The sequence below is a fragment of the Bubalus kerabau genome, chromosome 10 (genome assembly GCF_029407905.1).
Source record: "Bubalus kerabau isolate K-KA32 ecotype Philippines breed swamp buffalo chromosome 10, PCC_UOA_SB_1v2, whole genome shotgun sequence".
NCBI classification, from domain to species: Eukaryota; Metazoa; Chordata; class Mammalia; order Artiodactyla; family Bovidae; genus Bubalus; species Bubalus kerabau.
The window spans coordinates 16,395,712-16,417,220 of record NC_073633.1 but is presented as its reverse complement, the minus strand read 5'-3'; the positions used below and the strand labels follow the sequence as shown (position 1 = coordinate 16,417,220).

The window sequence follows — 21,509 nt, the reverse complement described above, 5'->3', positions numbered from 1 at the left end:
GCCCTTGTTGTGGTGTGTCCATAATGCAGTGCCATTTTAAAAAGGACACAGGTATCACGAGCTGGTTTATTCTAGAGGCTGGTTAACTCTTCACACTTTGATATTCCTCTAATTCTCCTAGTTGTGGATTCTACCAACAAAAAGTCTGTTTATGTTAAACATTGATTAATGTTTACCATTAAACGTGATCCTGCATGGGCCCCACACTAGTAGTACAGGCCAAGTTTTCAAAGAAGCTTAGTCTATTAGGGAAAGCAAATGCAAACATCAGTGCATTATAATAATGGAAGTGAGGTAGGTACCAGCTGGGAATACACTGTACAGTAATCTCAGAGGAGTAACATGAAGTCATACTTGCTGCCTATTTCTCAACTTCTAAAGCTCCCTAGTTTCACATTTCAGAGATTTTAATTTTGATATTCCTTTCTGGAAAATCTGGAAAAACAAGTAGGAATTTGCCAGAAAGGAATCATGAAAATTAAGGTCTCAGAAATGTGAAACAACCAGGGAGCTTTAGGAGTTGAGAAATAGCCGTATGACTACATGTTACTCCTCTGAGATGACCATTTGATATATTCTCTCCCCTCTCCATCTTACTTGGCCTTTCATTGAGGAACCATCACAGGATGGAACTCATCTTTCCACCGTCAAATCTATAAATCTATCTGCTTTAACACCCAACCTTTCTCTCCAGTTACAGCTGGAGAATCTCTTTTATCAAAACTCAGTTGCTCCACATTATTATGAACGGAGCCCATCACCTGCTCCAAACATTTTTTAAAAATACAGAATATGCCAGGTCAAGTTGTAATTTTATGCAGAACGTAATGGAGAGCTATTAAAAGGATTTTAAACATGAGAATTGAACATCACTAGATACATGTTTCAGATTGTTGGGAAGGTTCTGTGGTAAATTGGAGGAGACATAACTAGAGATCTACTCGGAAACATTTCTCCAGCGCTTGCCCTGTATCTCCTACCTCATTGCTTTCCTTCCGTCTGATAAATTTTTTTTTTTAATTGGAGTATAGTTGATTTACAGTGTAGTTTCAGGTGTACAGCAAGGTGAATCAGTTATACAGTAAGTCCTCAACATATGAACCTTCAAGTTGCAAACTTTCAAAAATGTAAACATGCCTTCACATGTCCAGTTACAAAAGTTAGTTCATGTGTTTGGCGTACCTTGACGTGTGTGCATCTTGTACAAGTGGTGCTTTTGTGTACTGCACAGCACTGTGTATAGTACAGTAGTATAGTGTCTTTATTTCAAGCCCAGGATGTGCAGAAGCAAGCATAAAAGTAGTAAAAAGTAACTGGTACTTCTGTGAAGCGCCAAACGATAATGATGGAAAGAAAGAAAAGTGAAAATCATCGGGAGAGCAGAGGGAGGCAAAAAGATGGTAGACGTCGCTCATTCTTACAACATAAACTGTTCAACCACTGGCACAATTCTAAAGAACAAGGATGAGATCATGAAACATGAAGTCTGTGCTGATAATGTCAAAGAAATGTGGGGAAGTGATGGAGGAGATGGAGAAACAGGATCAGCATCAGTGTCAAGTCCTGCTCAGGTTAATGCTGATTCAAGAGAAAGCTAAAAGCCCTTATGAAGACTTGAAGAAGAAACAGAATTGGACTGTTGCCAGAATCAAGACTGGAGCCGACCTTCACAATGTAAAAGCAAGTGATGAGGCAGCAACTACAGGTATGGTAGCTGCCTGGAAATTTCCTGAAACACTTTGGGAAGTTATGGCTGAAGGTGCACACTTACCCAAGCAGATTTTTCATGTGGATGAGGCAGGACTGTACTGGAAGAGGGTGGCAGACCTAAGTTACATCAGTAAAGAGGGAAAGTTGCTGCCTGGCAATAAAGTAGGAAAGGATAGGCTCACTCTGGTGACAGTGCTTCCGGGCATATGAAGCTGAAGTCTGCCTTAGTTTATTACTCAGAGAACCCAAGAGCCGTTAAAACCGTAGCCAAGGGCCCTCTTCCTGTTACGTGGAAGAGTAATGCCAAAGCCTGGATCACATAGGCCATTTTCCAGGTGGCTTTAACACCATTTTATCCCCGACGTAGAGAAATGTTGCTTGGAGAAGGATGTCCCACTCATTCTTTTGCTACTCATCAGTGCTCCAGGCCACCTGCCATTTGTGGGTGACTTTCACCCCAATGTCAAAGTTGTGCATCTGCTACCGAACACGACATTGCTTATCCAGTCTATGGGCCAGGGGGTTACAGCAACTTTGAAGAAATATTTATGTCACATTTGTCATCAGGCAGTGAATCAGGAACAACTTTGAGACAGTTTTGGAAGGACTGTCACTTCTACAAGACATAAAAAACTGACTTCTTGGTGTGAGGTTACAGCTCTCACCATGAATGGTTTGAAAGTACCTTTGCTGGCTGTGTGTTCATGATTTCCATGGGTTTGAGAAGGTGGATGAGGAGTCCAAATATGTCTTCAGCAACTTGGTGGTCCCTCAGCAAGAGATTGAATCTAGACCTGCAAGGGGGCATCTTCATTGAACTTGCTGTGAAACACACGCTTGCTAATGAAGACCCATTAGTAATTGGGGTCCAGAGAAAAGAAGTAACTGAAGAACCCAAGAGATTGATGACACGGGAAATGGCAAGGAGATTTTCTTTATTTGAGGAGGTACTGTTTTTGAGGCATGGAACCTGAACGTAGAACGTAGAATGGTACCCAAAGTTCGCAGCAGCTGTTCAGAAATTAATCCATGCTACCGTGTCATCTATGGCGAGAGAAAAAGAGCTACTACCCAGACATCACTGGATTGTTTTTCCAGAGGGTGGATAGAATTGAATCCATCAAGGAACCAGGACCTGTGCCATCAGAGTCGGGCATGAGTGCGATTGCAGCTTGCCCTCTGACTCCAGTTGCTGACAATCCTTCAGCTCTACCATCTCCCACCTCCTCTCCCTCTGCCAGTCAGTAACTCTTCTTGCCTGTTCACTGATGCCAGCCCCTGTGTGCCAGCTGTTGTATTTTCAAAGTACTGCACTGTAAGATTAAAAATGTTTTCTTTATTTTTTGTGTTTGTTTTTAATGTATTTGTGTGAAAAGTAACATAAACCTATTCAGTACAGTACTGTATAGCTGATTTTGTTAGTTGGGTACTTAGACTAGATTGTTGGACTTACGAATGCATTCTCAGAATGGAACTCGTTCATATGTAGGGGACATACTATACATATATCCACTCTGTTTTAGATCCTTTTCTTATATAGGCTATTATAGCTCATTGAATAGAGTTCCCTGTCCTATGCAGTAGGTTCTTACTATCAATTTTATATGCAGTAGGGTGTATAGGTCAATTGGATCGATGTTTTTTATAAACACACCTCAAATATTTTAATAGAATTCAGCTTTTCCTTAAATTGTCTTTCCATAGTCAAAACAACAAAAAAAGACCCAATGTTAAAATCACTTAATAAACTTACAAACTTGAAAAATTGACACTTCAGATAGGCAATAAACTTTGTATTATGAAAGCAATATATTCCAAGTTTCAAAGATCTGACAAATTCTGTACAATGTCTTTCATCAGTAGATGGAAACTTTCAAACTCCACAGTCTTCTGTCAGGTAGGACTGGGTGTCATTCACTGGTCTGAGGTCGAATCCATTTCAAGGCATGTCATGGTGGTACAGTAATGGTCGGATGATAAAACCTACAGTCAGGTCTGGTACACTGAGTGTTCAATCTACAGTGTTTCGGATGATAAAAGGGACATTCCATTTTCTTAAAAGCTGGGAAGTAATGGTGGAGCTGACTCCTGGAAGGTGGTGCTGGTGTTCTAACTGGTTTTGGAGGCAGTCCTGGGGTTACTTGGCTCATGTGAGTGAAGGGACTGTCTGGTTTAGTACGTTTTGTATCATATTTACAATTTGGATGAACAGACACTTCTCAGCAAATTTACAATCAGGAAAGGCTTTGCAAGGTGACCCAGTGATGGTAAGCATGCTTGTCCCCGTTTTTGCAGGCAGGCCAGTACTTGCAGTGCTCCAACAGCTTTTCTGGTTTCTCTGCCAGGCCCAGTTCACTCATCTCAGCGTTTGAAAAGCTACCATCTGGGTCCTCAAGCCTGCTCAGCAAGTGTAACTGCTGTGGGTGGAGGAGACCTGTGAGTCCCTCATATGAAGCTGCAGGGTGGTGTGTGGGTCTCATTCCTTAAAAGCACATGCCATCCTCTTGATCTGACATGTATCCTGGGGAGGGGGGGGGCGGTTAGGGTTAGGGTTGCTGGGAACACCATCCAGTGTCACTATAAACTCGGGACTTGAAGGTTTATCTGGTTGTACAAGATCTCATGTTTGCATAAGGTGTCCATACCCAAAGGGTATCTGCAGTCTTCATCCCCAACTCCTGCTTTGGTGCACTACTAGTTCCTCAGATAGCTTTGACTTCTTCAGAATAAATGGTCTTGCGTCTGCTTGTACCATGGATTCCAAGTCATAGTAATCTTGACTGATCTGCAGAGTCTCTGCCATCATGGGCTTAATTTGCAATAGGGATAACAACTGCCTCTGTTGAGTTCCTTGACTTTTGTATATATTATCTCCTTTTGCTTCCTCTTCTTTAATGGGAGAGCTTATTCTGGGGACTCTGCCTTGTCCCTGGACCATTTCTGCTAGCAATTCTTCTTGAGTTCAAGTTCTGGGAGCAACTCAAAGTGTCCGTTTCTGCGAGACTGTAGGATAGTTAATTGTTTTTGTTACAGATTCTTGAGCTTCGGATAGAGCCTTCAAAATTAGATTCTTGTTAGCTTGTTTAGAAGGTGGAAGTGAAGGTCTCCGTTCAGGTTTTGCTGGCACTGACACATTGCTGGAGATGCTTCCAGTAGGGGACCCACAATCCTCATCTTCCTCCTCCTCTTCTCCATTGTGACTGAAATTTTTTACTTTAACAACTGAACTTACCCAGGCAACTTTCTCTTCTGAAAGTTTTCTTCCTCAATACTCATCTTTTCTGATTTGTTCCTGAGGAAGGGGCCGTAAGTCTCTTCTAAGCTGTTAAGCACTTCTGGCTCACACAAACGTCCTGTTTCATACACCTGGCTACTCTGACTATCAAGTTGCTTGGCAGCATGAATACTGTTTTTCTGCTGTTCAAATTGCAGCCTGTTTAAATGAGCACCACTATCTGCGTTCGACTTGCAGGTGGTCGATAAATTTCAATAGAAGGGCAAGAAGAACCGTATATAAGTGTTACTGTAGTTTTTTTTCTGAGATAAGGGTTTCTCCTGCACAAAATTGAGGTCTTCATCAATGAGATCATCTGGTTCTGGTTTAATATCAATCACATCTTCAGAGGGTGTTAGCTCCCTCAAAGATTTCACTGTTGACATTGGTCAGGTTGCAGCTCCGTTATCATAAATCTGTCTGACATTAGTGGCTTTCTGCTCCTGTGAACTTGTAGAAACTCTAGATTCTCTTTTTTCAGGTCTAGTGCTAGAAACTGCAAGAGGTGGCACTGCAGCTTCGTGCCTTCTCTCATCTCCTCGATTGAAACTGCTCTTGTTTGAAGGTATGTTACCATCAAAGAGGTTGGTATCAGAAGACTTCAGACTAGACCCCATGAAGCCATACGGTGAATCAAATTGTGTTGTTCCCTTGAAACAGGGACAGGTCTTCTGTCATTTGGTCCTCACTTTTCTTGTTGGTCACCATCACCATAATGTAATCAGGAAGTTCTTCATCTTAAATATTCATAACATTTCTATATAGGCAGGAAGTTTCATTTCAGAAGTGCTATCAGACATTTGTTTCAAAAATAAAAAAATATTTAAAAATCCAGTTCAAGAAAAGCACAAATATAAGGTAAAAATCAATCAATGTAAGCTCCTAATTCTTGCAGTTTCCCCTTAATGGCACTTGGGATCTTACGGCTGATCTCTGTGCCGATCTCCATGATTCCAGGGAGAGTGGCAGGCACTGTGCGGTGTCCCGCTTACTAGGAGCCAGATGCCAGCTCCCAGCCTGCAGCCAGACTGCCACCGCTGCTCCCGGCCTGGGTCAGTTCTTATCAACATATAAATCACAACTCCCTCGAACCCCCATCTCCTCCGCAACAAACTACAAGGTGATCCTGCTGTTTCCAGTTCCCTTCCAGGTTTTGATTCTGAGTTTTAAAAGACCACTCTGGCTGTAGTATAAGAGACCAGACTATACAGCAGTGGTCTCCAAACTTTTTTTGCACCAGGGACCAGTTTCTTCAATATTTTCACAGACCAGGGAAAGGGGGATGGTTTGGGGATGATTCAAGTGTATTACATTTATTTATTGTGCCACTGCTGATCTGACAGGAGGCAGCACTCAGGTGGTAATGTGAACAATGGGGAGTGGCTGTAAATACAGATGAAGCTTTGCTGGCTAGCCTGCCGCTCACCTGCTGTGTGGCTGGTTCCTAACAGGCTGCAGACCAGTACTGGTCCATGGCCCTGGGGTCCCAAACCCTTGATCCCAAAAGGATCAGTGGTTAAATCAGGGTCACTCAGGGCTATTACTAGTTGATGATGGATTGGACTCAGATGATAGCAATGTAAGTGGAAGTGTGGATGGGTAGGTATTTTTGCAAATCTAATGAAAAGTGGAGAAGTAAATGGCAGCCCACTCCAGTACTCTTGCCTGGAAAATCCCCTGGAAAGAGGAGCCTGGTGGGCTAGATGAGCCCAGAGTAGTTAGATAGCTTTACCAACGTCACACAACTACTAAGTAACAGCTAGGATTAACCCCAGGCAGACTGATTCTGAAGCCTCTTGACCTAACCAACAAATGAAAGAAGAGTGAGGAGGGATTGCACCTTCTATTTTAAAAATATTATAAACCTTTAAATATCTAAGTCTACCAGTGCACGAATGGACAGACCAATGGAAAAGAAGGTAAAAGTACAGAAAAAAGTCCTAAATATATATGGGGATTTAGTGTTGAAAAGGGCTTCTCTTGTAGCTTAGTTGGTAAAGAGTCTGCCTACAGTGCAGGAGAACCGGGTTCGATTCCTAGTTGGGAAGATCCCCTGGAGAAGGAAATGGCAACCCACTCCAGTATCCTTGCCTGGAAAAACTCATGGACAGAGGAGCCTGGTGGGCTGCAGTCCATGGGGTCCCAAAGAGTCGGGCATGACTGAGCGACTAACACTTACTTAGTGTTGAAAAAGGTGATATTTCAAATTAGAAAAAGAAGATTCAATAAATGGTATTGACAACTGAGTTACCATTGGTGGTGAAGGATGAGTTAGTTAGCATCACAGACTCTCAAGGGCATGAATTTGAGCAAGCTCTGGCAGTGGAGGAAAGAGGAGCATGGGCTGCTACACTCTGTGGGATTGTAGAGTCGGACACGATTTAGCGACTGAACAACATCCATCTAGAAAATATAAAGGTATATCCATACTTTACCTAATAAATTTTAAGATGAAAAGTGAAGACTTCAAATATCATGTACAATATTACATATTATTGAATACATAAGATACAAGTAAATATGTAGAATGTTACATTGCAAAGTTTCTGAGAAATATTAGAGGTCCCTTGGGAAGTGAAGTCAGGTTCATATTGGTTCTTCTCATGGTACAGAGCTGGAGTCTTACCCAAGGGATCATCCATCACTTTACAACTGTGAAGTTCTAATCATGTGACACTGGAGCAATTGGATACCCAAAGGGGTGAGGTGAGGGGCCTCAAACTAAGTTTTGATACCTGACACAAAAATCAACCCCAAATGGATCACAGACTTAAATGTAAACCTAGAGAACTTTCAGAAAAAGCACAAGAGAGAAGATTTCAGGATCTAGGGCTAAGAGTTCTAAGACTTGACTCCAAAAGCCTAAGAGGAAAAACCGGTAAGTTGGACTTCATCAAAATTAAGAATGTTTGCTCTGAAAAAACAAAACAAACATGTTAGGATGAAAGGACAAGCTATAAACTGGGGGAAAAAATATTTGCAAGCCCCATATAAAGGAATAGTATCTAGAATATATAAATAATTCTCAAATTTCACCAGTAAAAAATCCAATTAGGAAATGGGCAAAAGACATGACCAGACATTTCAATGAAGAGGGTATACAGATGGCAAATGAGCATATGAAAAGATACTTGACATAAAGTAGCCATTAAAGGAGTGGAAATTAAAACCACAATGAAATATCTACCTATCAGGTTGTCTAAAATAAAAAAATAGTAACTACACAAAATGCTGATGAGAGTGCAGAGAAACTGGATGATTCATATATTGCTAGTGGGAATGTAAAATGGTGCAGCTACTCTGGAAAACAATGTGGCAGTGTCTTTAAAAACAAAACATGTAACTGGCTTATGACCCTGCAATTATACTCCTAGGCACTTTTTCCAGAGATATGATAGTTTGTGTTCACACAAAAACGTGTATAGATATGTTTATAGTAGCTTTATTCGTGGTAGTCCCCAAATGGAAACAACTCAAATATCCTTCAGTAGGTAACTGACTACACAAAGTATGGTTTCATTTTATCCACAACTTTTTATTTTGCACAACTTTATTGAAATAAAAAGGAACATGGATACAAGAACTTGGATGTATCTCTAGAGGATTATGCTAAGCGAAAACAGTAAAAAGGTTAGGTACGGTATGATTCCATTTATACAACATTCTCAAAAGGAAAAAAAGTTACAGAAATGGAGGATTAGTAGTTGCCAAGGGAAGTGGGTGTAGCTATAAAAGGGCAAATGAGGGCTCCTGGAAGCATGGAAGTGTTCTGTATCTTGACCATCAAGATCAACATTTCGGTTGTGATATTGTAATACAGTTCTACAAGATGTTACCACTGGAAGAAGCTGGGTAAAGAGTACACAGGACTTTGCTGTACTATTACAACGTACGAATCTACAGTTCATATGGGCTTCCCTGCCCCTCCTGCTTAACACCCTCCAGTGGTTTTCCACTGTTCTTAAAATATCAGATCCTGGATCCTATGATCTAGTCCGCCTCCCAGGATCACTAGGTTTCCTTCAGGCTTTCTGTGGTCCATCAACACTGGCATTCTTTCAGTTCCCACATCAGACCTACTCCTGTAATCCACTAGAGGGCTTTTGTAAACACTGTTCTCATCCGTACCGGGCGTCCCTCTCATTTTCTCTCCGATTTCCACTATTTAACTCAAATTACCCTTCAGACCTCAGATGAAGTCTCAGATTCTTAGGACGACCTTCCCCAACCTCTTTAAATCAAATTTTCCTGTAAGTTCTTGCCTTTTCCTCCATATCCACGGCCGCACTTTTGCATTTGATTGAATGATTACTTGATTAAATAGGTAGTTCTACAAGGAGAGGAACTGTATCTGTTAATCTCACTGCAAAGCTGCTAACTCCGCACCTAGAATGCTCAGTAAGAACAGTGGTTTTGAAGGATTGAATGAAAACGCCCAGCCTTGCGCGGAGGTCCCTGGGCCGCAGCGTCACACTAGTGCCGCGCGTGGTATGCGTCACTTCCTCCCGGAAGACACTTTCTCCGGGAACCACTCAGATTCCTGTCACTTCTCAGAATCCCTCTGTGGTGGCCATGGCTCTGCCACCCTTCTTCACCCCGGGTCGCCCCGGCCCGCCGCCCCCGCAGCCGCCGCCTCCCGCTCCCTTCGGCTGTCCGCCACCGCCACTACCCTCCCCGGCCTTCCCGCCGCCTCTTCCCCAGCGGCCTGGCTCCTTTCCGGGGGCCTCCGCCCCCTTCCTCCAGCCTCCGCTGGCTCTGCAGCCCCGGGCCCCTGGGGAAGTCTCCCGCGGGGGCGGTGGAGGTGGCGGCAGCGGCTCCTTCTACCCGGTGCCGCCACCGCCGCTGCCTCCGCCGCCGCCCCAGTGCCGGCCCTTCCTAGGGAACGACGCCGGTGAGCGCCCGCGGCCGCCGCCTCCAGGCCCGGGGCCGCCCTGGAGCCCGCGCTGGCCTGAGGCACCGCCGCCGTCCGACACGCTCGGGGACGCGGCCCTGCAGCGCCTGCGCGACCGGCAGTGGCTAGAGGCGGTGTTCGGAACCCCGCGGCGGGCCGGCGGCTCGCTGCCCCCGCGCGCGCCCGCCGGGCCCAGCCTGGGCGAGGTGCGCGCCCGGTTACGGGGGGCACTGCGCCTGTTGCGGCGGCTGCGCGACTTGGGCCAGGCCCTGCGCGAGGCCGAGGCCGACGGCGCGGCCTGGGCACAGCTGCATGCGCAGGCACAGCCGCTGCGCGCCGAGCTGGCTGAGCGACTGGAGCTGTTGACCCAGGCCGCCTACGTGGGCGAGGCGCGGCGTAGGCTGGAGAGGGTCCGGCGCCGCCGGCTGCGGCTTCGCGAGAGGGTCCGGGAACGCGAGGCCGAGCAGGAGGCGGAGGCCGCGCGGGCAGCAGAGCGCGAGCAGGAGATTGACCGCTGGAGGGTCCAGTGCGTGCAGGAGGTGGAGGAGAAGAAGCGGGTAAGAGCAGCGGACGCTCGCGGGGGCCGGGATAGTGGTGTTTGACACCTGAAAGGGCGTGAGGCTTTGCACTGTCATTTCCCAGCTTTAAGCCTCTTTTTCCTAATCCGTAAAATAAAAAGATAGTTTGCCTTTCCTACCACATATCTCCATTCTGGTTGCGTGTTAATGGTGTATAGTGTACACAATACAAATGCTCTAGGTGCGCTGCAAAGTCTCATGAATACCAAGTATAGGATTACGCAATGATCGTACGGGGATGACAGATCTGTTTCTTGCTCCATCCTTCTTTCCACTTAGTAACATTCAAGACGAACAAGCGTCTGGGCCTTGCGTCTTGTATTGCTCTAGGTGATTTCAAAAATAACAAAATAAAAAGAACTTGGGGCCGTTTCTCCAGGAACATATATACCCTGATTGGCTGATGGGCCAATAGTGATGATTTTCCCAGATTCCTTTGTTTACAAGTTCAACTGTATTCTCAAGTTCAACAATGGTATTTTTGAGCGCTTACTGTATACTAGACACTATGCTGCCTACTGGAGAAGGAAATGGCAACCCACTCCAGTGTTCTTGCCTGGAGAATCCCAGGGACGGGGGAGCCTCGTAGGCTACCGTCTATGGGGTCGCACAGAGTCCGACATGACTGAAACGACTTAGCAGCAGCAGCAGCATGCTGCCTAGAGTCCTTACTTGCAAATGCCAGATCTTGTAACAACCCTGAGAGGTAGGCAGTATTACCCTAATTTTGCAGATTAGGTAATTGAGGCATAGAGAGATTAACTTGCCAACAATCACACAACTGATTTGGGGGCAGTTTCACTCCAAAGCCTACTGACCTCAAGTTCTTAAGTAGAGGGCAAGGGTGAAACTGGAAATTGGTCAGATATTATAATTAAGGCATCCTCATTACTTTTGAGTCTTAAAGAGACTTCCCCTTTCTCTCCGCTCTCCACAACCAGCTAGTATTTCCTGCCTCCTCCTAGCTGCCACAGTCCTGAGTCTGATCCACCTCCCCTGTGAAGTGTACTGATGGCAAGCTTTGTCTTCCCACCTCCAGGAACATATCAGTGCTTTAAAGGAGAGGCAGTGCCTTAATCTAAGGGAATTTGAGCCAGTTCAACAGACATTTAATGAGGACCTACTGGGGCTACCCCACTACTCGGTGCTGGAGATATAGATGAATAGGACATAGAGCTTATCCTTGAGGGGCTTAGAGGACTATGGGGGATCGTGTCTGTATAGCATGGTGTGTGTTAGGATTTCACCTGGAGGTTGGGGGAAAGTATCAAGGAAGGCGTCCCAGATGATCCGGTGACATCTCAGCTGAGTCTTGTAGGAAATGTTTAAGCTAAGTCAAAGCAACATGTACAGTTCCAGAAACAAAAGAGTGAAACAGCATTGTGTATCTGTAATGGTGAAATTATAGTGCTCATTTGACAGATGGGAAAGAGAGCTTTAGTCAAAAGGATCCTCCCTACCACCCACTGCAAGGGTACTAGAGAGGGAGTCCTGTGAGTAGTGACTTGAGGAACCAGGGTTAGTCTACATGTGAACCAGTTTAAGAAGAGTAAGAGTGGATTTTCAGATATTGGAAAGGCTGTCCTATCAAAGACTTTAGAGCAGTGGGGCACAGGCTGTGCTTAGGTGAGAACACCATGGAGTCTGGGCCTTTCCAACCCCATTCCTTATCCTCTTGCTAGTCTGAATCTTTGCATCTAGGAGTCTGCATTTTTAATGATCGAGCCCCAGCTTTACAAGGTAAGTTGGATGCACATATTCATTGAACCGCACTTGAGAAACTCTGAGGAAGAAACAAAGACAAGGGCCCACGTGGACGCTGCGGAGGACATAATCCCTGGGCTGGAGCAGTGTAGAGGGGAGTTGTGCTCGGCTCAGGAAACTGGGATGTCGATCCAGTGGAGTCTTTCTTAACCCTGGGACTGCCCGATCCTCTGAGATCTCAAGCCCAGGCAGCTTTCCTCTGTTGTAAGGTTGTTCCTCTTTAGGTTCCATACTAGGTCTCATGGCTTCTCTTTCTCCTTCAGGAGCAGGAACTTAAAGCTGCTGCTGATGGTGTCTTATCTGAAGTGAGGAAAAAACAAGCAGACACCAAAAGAATGGTGGATATTCTTCGGGCCTTGGAGAAACTGAGGAAGCTTAGGAAAGAGGCTGCGGCAAGGAAAGGTAAGCATGAAGTTGCATTTCTTCTTTTTCTTTACCTTGGCACCTCCCCCTCCCCAAAGCGTTTGATGGACAAAAAATGCTTGATACTTCATTATTTTCACCCACTAGGGTAACCTAAGCTTATCAACAGTACCTCAGAACTTTTGAAGCAGGAAGCCTGAGATGTTTAGCCCTGGGTATCCAAAATTGAAAAGGATGTGGAAACCCACTGCTATATGTTCCTCTTGACTCATCATTCCCACCCCAGGCATTCCTGGCTACACTTTTCTGACTGAGGTTGTCATGGCTGGTCAACTTTGCCCATATACCAAGGTGAAAGCTACTCTGTCTTTACTTGGTGCTTCAAAAGGTGTCAAAACTTATCATGCTCCTTCAAATACATTTCAAACCTGAAACATTGCTGTTTGAAAACGTATGAATGGTTAGACGGGGCAGGGAGTGCCCTGCAGATTGCATGGGTGTCCCTGACTCACCTGCAAGCCACTTTTGGACTTAGAAAACCTCAATAGTCTCCTCTGGACTCTAGAGGGAGCATTGGTTTTCTAGAAGTTCTCCAGTTTGTTTTCCGTTTGCTTGCCTGGATCTTTGCTCTTGCCAGTCTGCTTGTCTGGAGGGCCCTCAATTCCATCTTTCCCATTTAAGCTCTCACTGTCCTTCAGAAGTAAATACAGATGCAGCATCATCTGTCCTTCCCTGATCTGGGCTGAGGTGACCTGCTGCTCCTTTTCATTTGCACCTGGCTGGGACAACACGCTGCCTTATTTAGTAGGCCATTGTCATTCACCAGGGATATTTGCACAAATTAGCAAGTACCACAGTAGCAAAAGATTTGTCCTGTGTGGTTTAAAAATATGATTGAAAACTACAACTCAGACCCTTAATAAAATTTCTCTGGGACACATGCATTCTGCCCACTCATTCACTAGTTAAGTGATTAGCTTCTGCATGCTGGCCTCCAGACTGGCTGATTCCGATTCAGGTCTCAGAATCAGATGACCCCATTCAAGAGTCAGAGTGGAGTTTGCATCTACTGTGTCTACCTCTTTCTTTTCCTGACAAAAATGTCTTCCATGAGGTATGTTTAATAAACTTTCATCAAGTGAATTCACCAGCATAATTTCTCACTGTTAGCCTTTCTCACTTTCCAAAAGAAGGGAGAAATTTTAGGAGAAATTATGATATAAAATAAGCAGACTCTTTGGAATTAATTGCCTTGAGTATGCGGAGAAGGCAATGGCAACCCACTCCAGTTACTTTTGCCTGGAAAATCCCATGGACGGAGGAGCCTGGTAGGCTGCAGTCCATGAGGTCGCTAGGAGTTGGACACGACTGAGCAACTTCACTTTCACTTTTCACTTTCGTGCATTGGAGAAGGAAATGGCACCCCACTCCAGTGTTCTTGCCTGGAGAATCCCAGGGACAGGGGAGCCTGGTGGGCTGCCATCTATGGGGTCGCACAGAGTCTGACACGACTGAAGCTACTTAGCAGCAGCAGCAGCAGCCTTGAGTATAAAACAAGTTCAGTTCAGTTCAGTCGCTCAGTCGTGTCTGACTCTGCAACCCCATGAATTGCAGCACGCCAGGCCTGCCATAAAACAAGTTAGTGTCTAGTAACTGGTTTTGTTGGATACTTTGAAAGAAGAAGTGCAACTTTCTAACTCCTCTCTTTAAGGCATGTGCTTCTCCAATTACGTACTGAGAAAACAAAGCTGGTTATGTAAGCAGGGGCAAGTTGTAAAGAGTCTTATGGACTAGGACTGGATATCGCACCTATGCTTAAATCTGAGTGGAACCACTGAAAAACTTTTAGCAGAGAGTAAAATGATGACAAAGATTAGTGCTGGCAAAGTAGAGGGAGGTTTGGGGCTTCTAGGAGGGAGGAGAAAAGAGAGACTGATAGGCTACTGTTGTCTGGGCATGGATAATATGGGAGTGTAAAATAAGGGTCAGATGGTGAGTTGGAGAAAAATATATGGATTTAAGAGATGTGAGTAGTGTGTGTGAAGTGCGTATATATACACGTAAGTAAATAACTTGAGGAGCTCATGTGGGAGCTGAAGGAAAAAATGACTTTCAGGTTCTAGCTTGATCTCTTAAATGAATGATGGTACCATTCTAAATGAGCAGGAAAACAGGAGCAGGAACAGGCTCAGGGCTGATGAGTTTGGTTTAGGACCTGTTGAGTTTGAGGCTCCCTTGGGGCATTCTGGATAAGAGTTTATCAGCATGTAGCCATAAATTGGAATGACCTTAAGGAGATTGTGTGGTATGAGATGAGAGACAAAAACACAAAATCCTAGGAAATGTCAAAATCAAGCTGGGTAAGGAGGAGACTACAAAAGAGATCAAGAGAGATAGGAGGAAAGTGTAGACCTCCTGGGGCTTCCCAGGTGGTACTAGTAAAGAATCTGCCTGCCAGTGCAGGAGATGTAAGAGACACAGGTTCAATCCCTGGGTCAGGAAGACTCTCTGGAGGAGGGCATGGTAATTCACTCCAGTATCCTTGCCTGGAGAATCCCTTGGACAGAGGAGCCTGGCTACAGTCCATAGGGTCACAAAGAGTCAGACACAGCTGAAGCGACTTGGCATGCGCCCATGTATACTCCCTACTTTCTTCTGAAAAGTTGCAAATGCTGAAAGAGATTGTGTAATAATGGGTAGGTTACTTGAACTTCTCTGTGCCTTGATTTTTCCTCACCTGTACGAAGGAAATAGTGATAGTACCTATCCTTGGAGTGTTGCAATGATTGAACTAGTAAACATACATAAAGCGTTTAAAACCATCCTGGCAAATGTTTAAGTGTTTCTTCCTATTATTATTACCATCACCATCAAGTAATATGAAAATTAAGGACCATCCCTAACAGATCATTAGTGACCTGTGTGGGGTGCATTTCAGTGGGGTGGTATGAGTAGAAGACAGACTAGCCAAGATCAGAGAGGAAATAGGAAATCAAAAACGCAAACAGTGACTCCAGCTCACTAAAAGTTTGCCTGTGAAGGGAAGCAGGAGGGATAGTTGATGGCTTGAGGTCCTATAGGAAGTAGGGAGATTCAGATCCCGGATGGAGGCATTCACATCAGTGGAGAAGGAGCCATTTTCCACTGGAATGAAAATGAAGAGGGCAAGGATGGGTAGTAAAGCAAATGAGCAAAGTCAGGGGAAAAAATGTTAAGGAATTTCCTTCCTGATGGCCTCTTTTTCTCTAGGGAAAATGCTAGATGGGTTGCTTAGAGTAGAGAAGGAAGGCTTTAGGAGAGCAGTTGCAGGTTTGAAATACTTGCTATGAGGAACGAATGGGAGCCAACCAGAGATGCATGGGAATCTGGCTATGGAGAGGTGCTGTTGTGGGCAGAGCTGACAAGCGTGCACACTGGCACCAGGTCACACAGTCACGGGAGTGCATTTGGCAGGTGAGCACAGAACACAGGGCTGTTGGTACTTTGCTTTGTGGGTGACCACACATTTTGGAGAAATCTGATAGACTGGAGGGGTGTTTTTGTTTGTTTGGGTTTTGTTTTGTTTTGTCTGTTTTTAATTTCTTTTGGCTGCACTGCATGGCATGCAGGATCTTAGTTCCCCAACCAGGGATTAAACCCATGTCCCCTGCAGTGGAAATGTAGAGTCTTAACCACTGGACCACCAAGGAATTCTCAGATTGGAGGTTTTAGTGAAACTGATGGAGTCTCAGGTAAAAAGCCAGAGAAGAGAATAATTGGATTTAAGACTTCAGGGGTGGAATCTTTTTTCTAATTATGCCAAGGTCCGAAGAGTGGGTGAGGCCCTGAGACGTGGGTGGCCTCAAGGGAAATAAAGGGGAATAAAGGAGAAGGCATTGGTATCTGGGAGCTGCCCGAACTAGAGAAGTAATGGTAGACAGTGGAAGGATCTCATCTAACCCAGATCATGTCAGTGCAGGGGGTCTGGAAGAGGGTTGGTGGGGAGTGCCGTTTCAGAGGGTACGTGTCTGGGTAGTGAGAAGTGATCCATGAAAGGCTGAGGAATGTGAGTGTGGGTGGTGTGGCCCAGCAAACTAAGATGGGAGCAGGCCACACCTTCTCATGGGTCTGGAGGCACTTTGGAGCTGATGGATTAGCTGTATATTTTTGCTGTACTGGCAGATTTTAGTTTTTGTAGCAGAGATTGTATGATCCACAAGCCTAAAATATTCAGTGTCTGGCCCTTTATAGAAAAAGTTTGTCAATCCTTGGTCTAGGTAAAGAAATGAAACAAAACCATAAACTCATTAACAGAGCAACAAAATGACAGTTTAAATTTCTCAGTACATATGAATTTTATGTGTATTTGGAAAATAATTATCAACTTAGTAGAAGATGGAATTGAGTTGTAGAGTTTCCATAGGTGGGAGTGAGTGGATGAAAACTTGTTCAAGCAAAGAAATCCTAACAAAATGATCTGAAGAACCGTTAGCCTTGGAGATGGAGATAGGAGAGCAAATTCCACAGCCATTTAGTTGCAGTAGTTGAGGGAGAAAAGAATCAGACCTCCAAATCAGGGTGACCAGCCATCCCCAGGACACAGTGCTAAAACTGGGCAAATGGAATAGTTGGTCGTGCTGCTCTCATTAGCAGCCTGTGAGGTTATTGCGGTTGGTTAAGTGTATTTCTTTCTCACTGCTCAAGTGTGCACTCTCAGAAGTTCAGACTCAATCAGAGGGAGAATTATTTATTAATTGGGTCTAGGTGTCTGTGCTGTTTTTACTGTGAAGAAATAAAAGACAGTTCCTCCCTTTAGTAAAGGAACTGTCCAGCTGAAGGGTCAAAAACATTATAAATAAACAAAATCAAAGGTTAAGTGGTGTGATACAGAAAGAGGAGTTAGTGAAACTCAGGGTAGGCTCAAATTAATTGAAGACTCAGAAAGGTCAAATTGAGCCTCGAAGATTGGTTGGAATTTGTAAACTCTAACCAAACTCATACTGGAAGTAGCACTTTGAGTCTGCTCCTTAGAACATGGATTTGGGGATAAGAAGAGGTTGTATCTAAACACCATTTGGATCTCGTTGCCCAGGGGTCTGTCCTCCAGCCTCAGCAGATGAGACTTTTGAGCATCACCTTCAGCGACTGAGAAAACTCATTAAAAAGCGCTCTGAACTCTATGAAGCTGAAGAGAGAGCCCTCCAAGTTATGTTAGAAGGAGAACAAGAGGAAGAGAGAAAAAGAGAATTAGAAAAGAAACAAAGGAAAGAAAAAGAGAAGTTTTTACTTCAGAAGCATGAAATTGAGTCCAAGTTATTTGGGGATCCAGGTAAGTTCCTCTGTAGCCAGTAGAGAAAAGAAAAATACTAGATTGACAGCTCTTTTGCTCATGGATGATCTCCACCTAAGCTAAGAGGTGTCGATGACAAGTGACACCTTTAGGATTTGAATTCTAAACTATATCCTGGAAATCAGGGATGAATGCGAGACACATTTGATCATATTGTATAATCATAGACTAAGTCGGTTTGCCTTGGGAAATACGCTCTGCACAGTAAGCATGACGTGGCATGGTGCCTTTCCTTTTTCAGATGAGTTCCCGCTCGCCCATCTCTTGCAGCCTTTCCGGCAGTATTACCTCCAAGCTGAGCACTCCCTGCCAGCACTCATCCAGATAAGGTCAGAGGGGCATTGTCCACATCTTTCCCTTAGGTAGCAACAGGCAGTGCTTATGTTGTTGGGGTCTATTACTATATCTTTTTTTTTTTTAGTTCTTATGAATTTATGTAATGTTTCCAAGTTTGAAGGATGCCCCTTACATCTTGTTTAGTCCTCATCAACTCTTGAGAAGTACATGTCCCTGTTTTAACAGGTGAAGACACTGAAATTCAGGTTGTGACTTGCCCTCTGTGTTATCCCATGCTATAGCTGTTATGTTGACTTAAAACATTGACTTCCTTTTCCTAATTCTCTCTGAGGCTACACAGGCCAAGGAAAAGAAACCCTCCCTGTGTACTTACTTACCTGTGGAGACTGTTTAAGACCCAGACTGACTTGTGAGTTCAAAGCCAAGAGAGCTAGGAACAAGGAGTCTCACCTTAATCTGCAGTTACTAATGAGCTGGGTAGAGTTTTTAGCTCTGAGCCTTACTTTCCTTACCTGCAAGATGCAAATGGAGGCTTAGACTGTGGCCTTCAAATATGAACAGCAGTACCCTCCCAGATGCAGTCTTTTGAGAACTCAGTTTGTATAACAGAATGAATGGATGGATGGGTTCCACAGGCAGCTTAAATCTGTTAGTGACTAAAAGCGCCTTGTTCTTTCTAGACTCCCCAAAGCATCTCCTTGGATCTAAGGGTCTTCAAAGCCCAGTATGAAAAACTGCTGAATCAAGTGATCTTTGAGGATCCTTCCAAAGGTCCAACAGTGCTGTTCAGCAGTGTTCTGGGAAAAGTGTATTTCTGGCTAATATACAAGTTTTAGCCTTTACATATATTACAGTTGATTCTCATTATTCATAGGAGCTGTATTCTATAAAGCTGCAAATGCTGAGTTAGAGAATGTTGAACTCCTGCTCCTAAAGAAAAAATAGAATTAGATTCCTGTGAGCCTCTGGCCATAACATTTCATCAACCAATCAATATATAAATTTTTTCTTTTTTAAAAGACACCTTATTTAATATATATTTTTGATCCATTAACACTGAACTCATTAACATATAACTCATGCCTGAAGGTAGCTTATCTAACATACGTATATTCTCCATAAGGCATATCACAGCCTTCTCATGCTAGCTTTAGCACTCCAGCACTATACTTGGGAGCGATTTTAAACAACAAAATGCCAATAAAAGGCACAAAAATGTGAAGAATGTTGCACTAAATAGACTACAAAAAGGACACTTGTTTACAGCAGGGGAGCTGAAAACAAGAAGGCAGAGCGTCACCGTGTCCCACTGCAGGTGGGAACATGCCCTTTGGTGACTCAGGCTTTTCACTGCTCTGTGCGTGTCAGCAGGTAACCATGGAAGCACCAGGAGTAATGATTTGGGAGGTTACACATAAATTTTAGTAAGTAGGCAAATTTGCAAATACAGAATCTGTAAATAGTGAGGATCGACTCTATATTCATTATTTGGTTATCCATAAAACACAAGTTCTTTGGAGGTTTTTCCCCCCCATATATATGTACATTAAGAAGTCTTTTGCATAATTTTTAGAAATTAAGTTCTTTAGTAGATTCATATCAGTCATTTGAGAGCAGAGTCCTGAAATAGAATACTTAGTTGCTAGCATCTTGCTTGGAATAAAACAGAAATAAACAGTTGTTCTACATTGTTCTTATTAAGGCATGATTGGGATCAGTACCTGGTGCCATCTGATCACCCCAAAGGCAGCTCCATTCCTCAAGGATGGGTCCTTCCCCCGCTCCCCAGCAACGACATCTGGGCAACGGCTGTTAAGCTGCATTAGTAAAGACGCTGCAGGAGTGTTATCCAGCCAAGGCTCCTTCCAGCTCTGAGTATCAGCGATGCTGCCGTCTTGTACAGTAGACCAAACTCCGTGTGGCATTGCCCTGCCCAGAAGGTACATTTTCCTTCCGTCCTCTGTCTCAGCCAGAGGTGCCTCTTGAATCGGGAGATTAATACGATTCTTCAAGAAAAGACCCAGGTGGACTGAGGTTATCATGACAGGCACTGGCCTTGGTTCACCGAATTTGCCTCTGTGTTGAGGGGCTTCGTCCAGAGTGACTCGCAAGTTTACTCGTACTTTCTTGCGTGGTAATGGGTAAGTACACTATACACGCATATCCTCGACACAGGTGTCTCTGGGTAGATTAGCAGTCCTTCCCCCCAGTACTGCTTGTTAAGGCAAGCCTGATGCAAAATCTCCTTACCTTTCTTACCCAAAGACCCCCCTAACTTCCAGGAAGAAAAGTCAGGAAGGCTTTATCTTCAGTTTTGTGAATTCTACTTTTGGTGCAGCTGGAGAAGCTAGGCTGCCAGAAAAGCTGGTGGGCTCACTGCTAGTCATGTGGAGAACTTGGAAGCCTGCAGAGTACTTGTATCCAAACTGGACTGTGTTTTAATGGAAGCTGGCTGCATGTCCCCCATGTTAGAAGGATCCTAATGAAAGCACCTGCTTTTTAAGTTCCTAAAGGTCTGGTTGTTCAGAATCCCCAACAATAAAAATTAATTTCCTTATAGGATTGGGACCGTGATCAACTTCACTCAGTCACCCTGTGGGAGCCAGTCTAGTGGAAATTGTGGAATTTTCTTAGGAACTCAAGCTTCCAAAAATATACACGTAATTGAAGTGGGGGCAGGGGAAGTGGATTGAAATAATAAAATTTATTTTTTATATTCATTAATAAATGCTGTTGTGCCTGGAGATGATCAATCATATAACATTGTCAGGTTTTTTTGTTTGGTTTGGTTTTCCTTTTTTGTCATTTATTGTGTTATTTCCAAAAAGCTAAATAAATAATATTTTTATTTTTTAGTTTGAGCCTTTGTCCTCAATTTGTTGCCTCCCAAATCACTGCACACTCTTTCTCACTGCTGAAACACACACACTATAAAGCTCACATTTAGTAACTAGGCATTTGCTCCCGGAAAGCAAACCTCAAGCACTAGACTTTGTATGTGGAATCCAGCTCTGGATAAGCAGGAAAGGACACCTCAGCTTTGGAAGTGATTTCATGTAATTGGAAGCACTTGGGTACAAGATACTAACTAACATATTGGTCCCTTTTTTGTTTCATTCGCACTGTTGAGTTTCTATATTATGCATTACAGAGTTAACAGATAGGGTGTGAGTGCCACCACTCCTCCAAAGTGTGTCTAAGCCCATAAACCTCAGAATCTGACATGGTCAGGCTCCCATAACCCCACAGGCCTGTGTGCCCTTTTGTTATAAATCTCCACCATTTTCTGGTGAGCTGCAGGAC

General features: G+C 44.1%; 1 protein-coding gene and 1 pseudogene across 3 annotated transcripts; one reads left to right on the top strand and one right to left on the bottom strand.

Annotated features, from left to right (window-relative positions):
• Positions 1–3,500: 3,500 nt before the first annotated feature.
• Positions 3,501–5,933, bottom strand: LOC129620401 (zinc finger CCCH domain-containing protein 14-like; annotated as a pseudogene).
• A 3,606-nt stretch (positions 5,934–9,539) lies between these two features.
• Positions 9,540–21,061, top strand: PDCD7 (programmed cell death 7). Of its 3 annotated transcripts, none has more exons than XR_008698826.1 (6): positions 9,540–10,432; positions 12,481–12,619; positions 17,652–17,888; positions 18,151–18,238; positions 19,909–20,146; positions 20,767–21,061. XR_008698826.1 is itself a non-coding variant. In XM_055536717.1 (5 exons), the coding sequence occupies exons 1-5, from the start codon at positions 9,557–9,559 to the stop codon at positions 20,030–20,032; spliced, it is 1,464 nt and encodes a 487-aa protein (XP_055392692.1). In that variant the 5' UTR covers positions 9,540–9,556; the 3' UTR covers positions 20,033–21,061. The 3 variants fall into 3 exon arrangements, 1 of the variants encoding a protein (XP_055392692.1); XR_008698825.1 differs by having other exon boundaries at positions 19,909–20,347; XM_055536717.1 differs by having other exon boundaries at positions 19,909–21,061.
• The last annotated feature ends 448 nt before the right edge of the window (positions 21,062–21,509 follow it).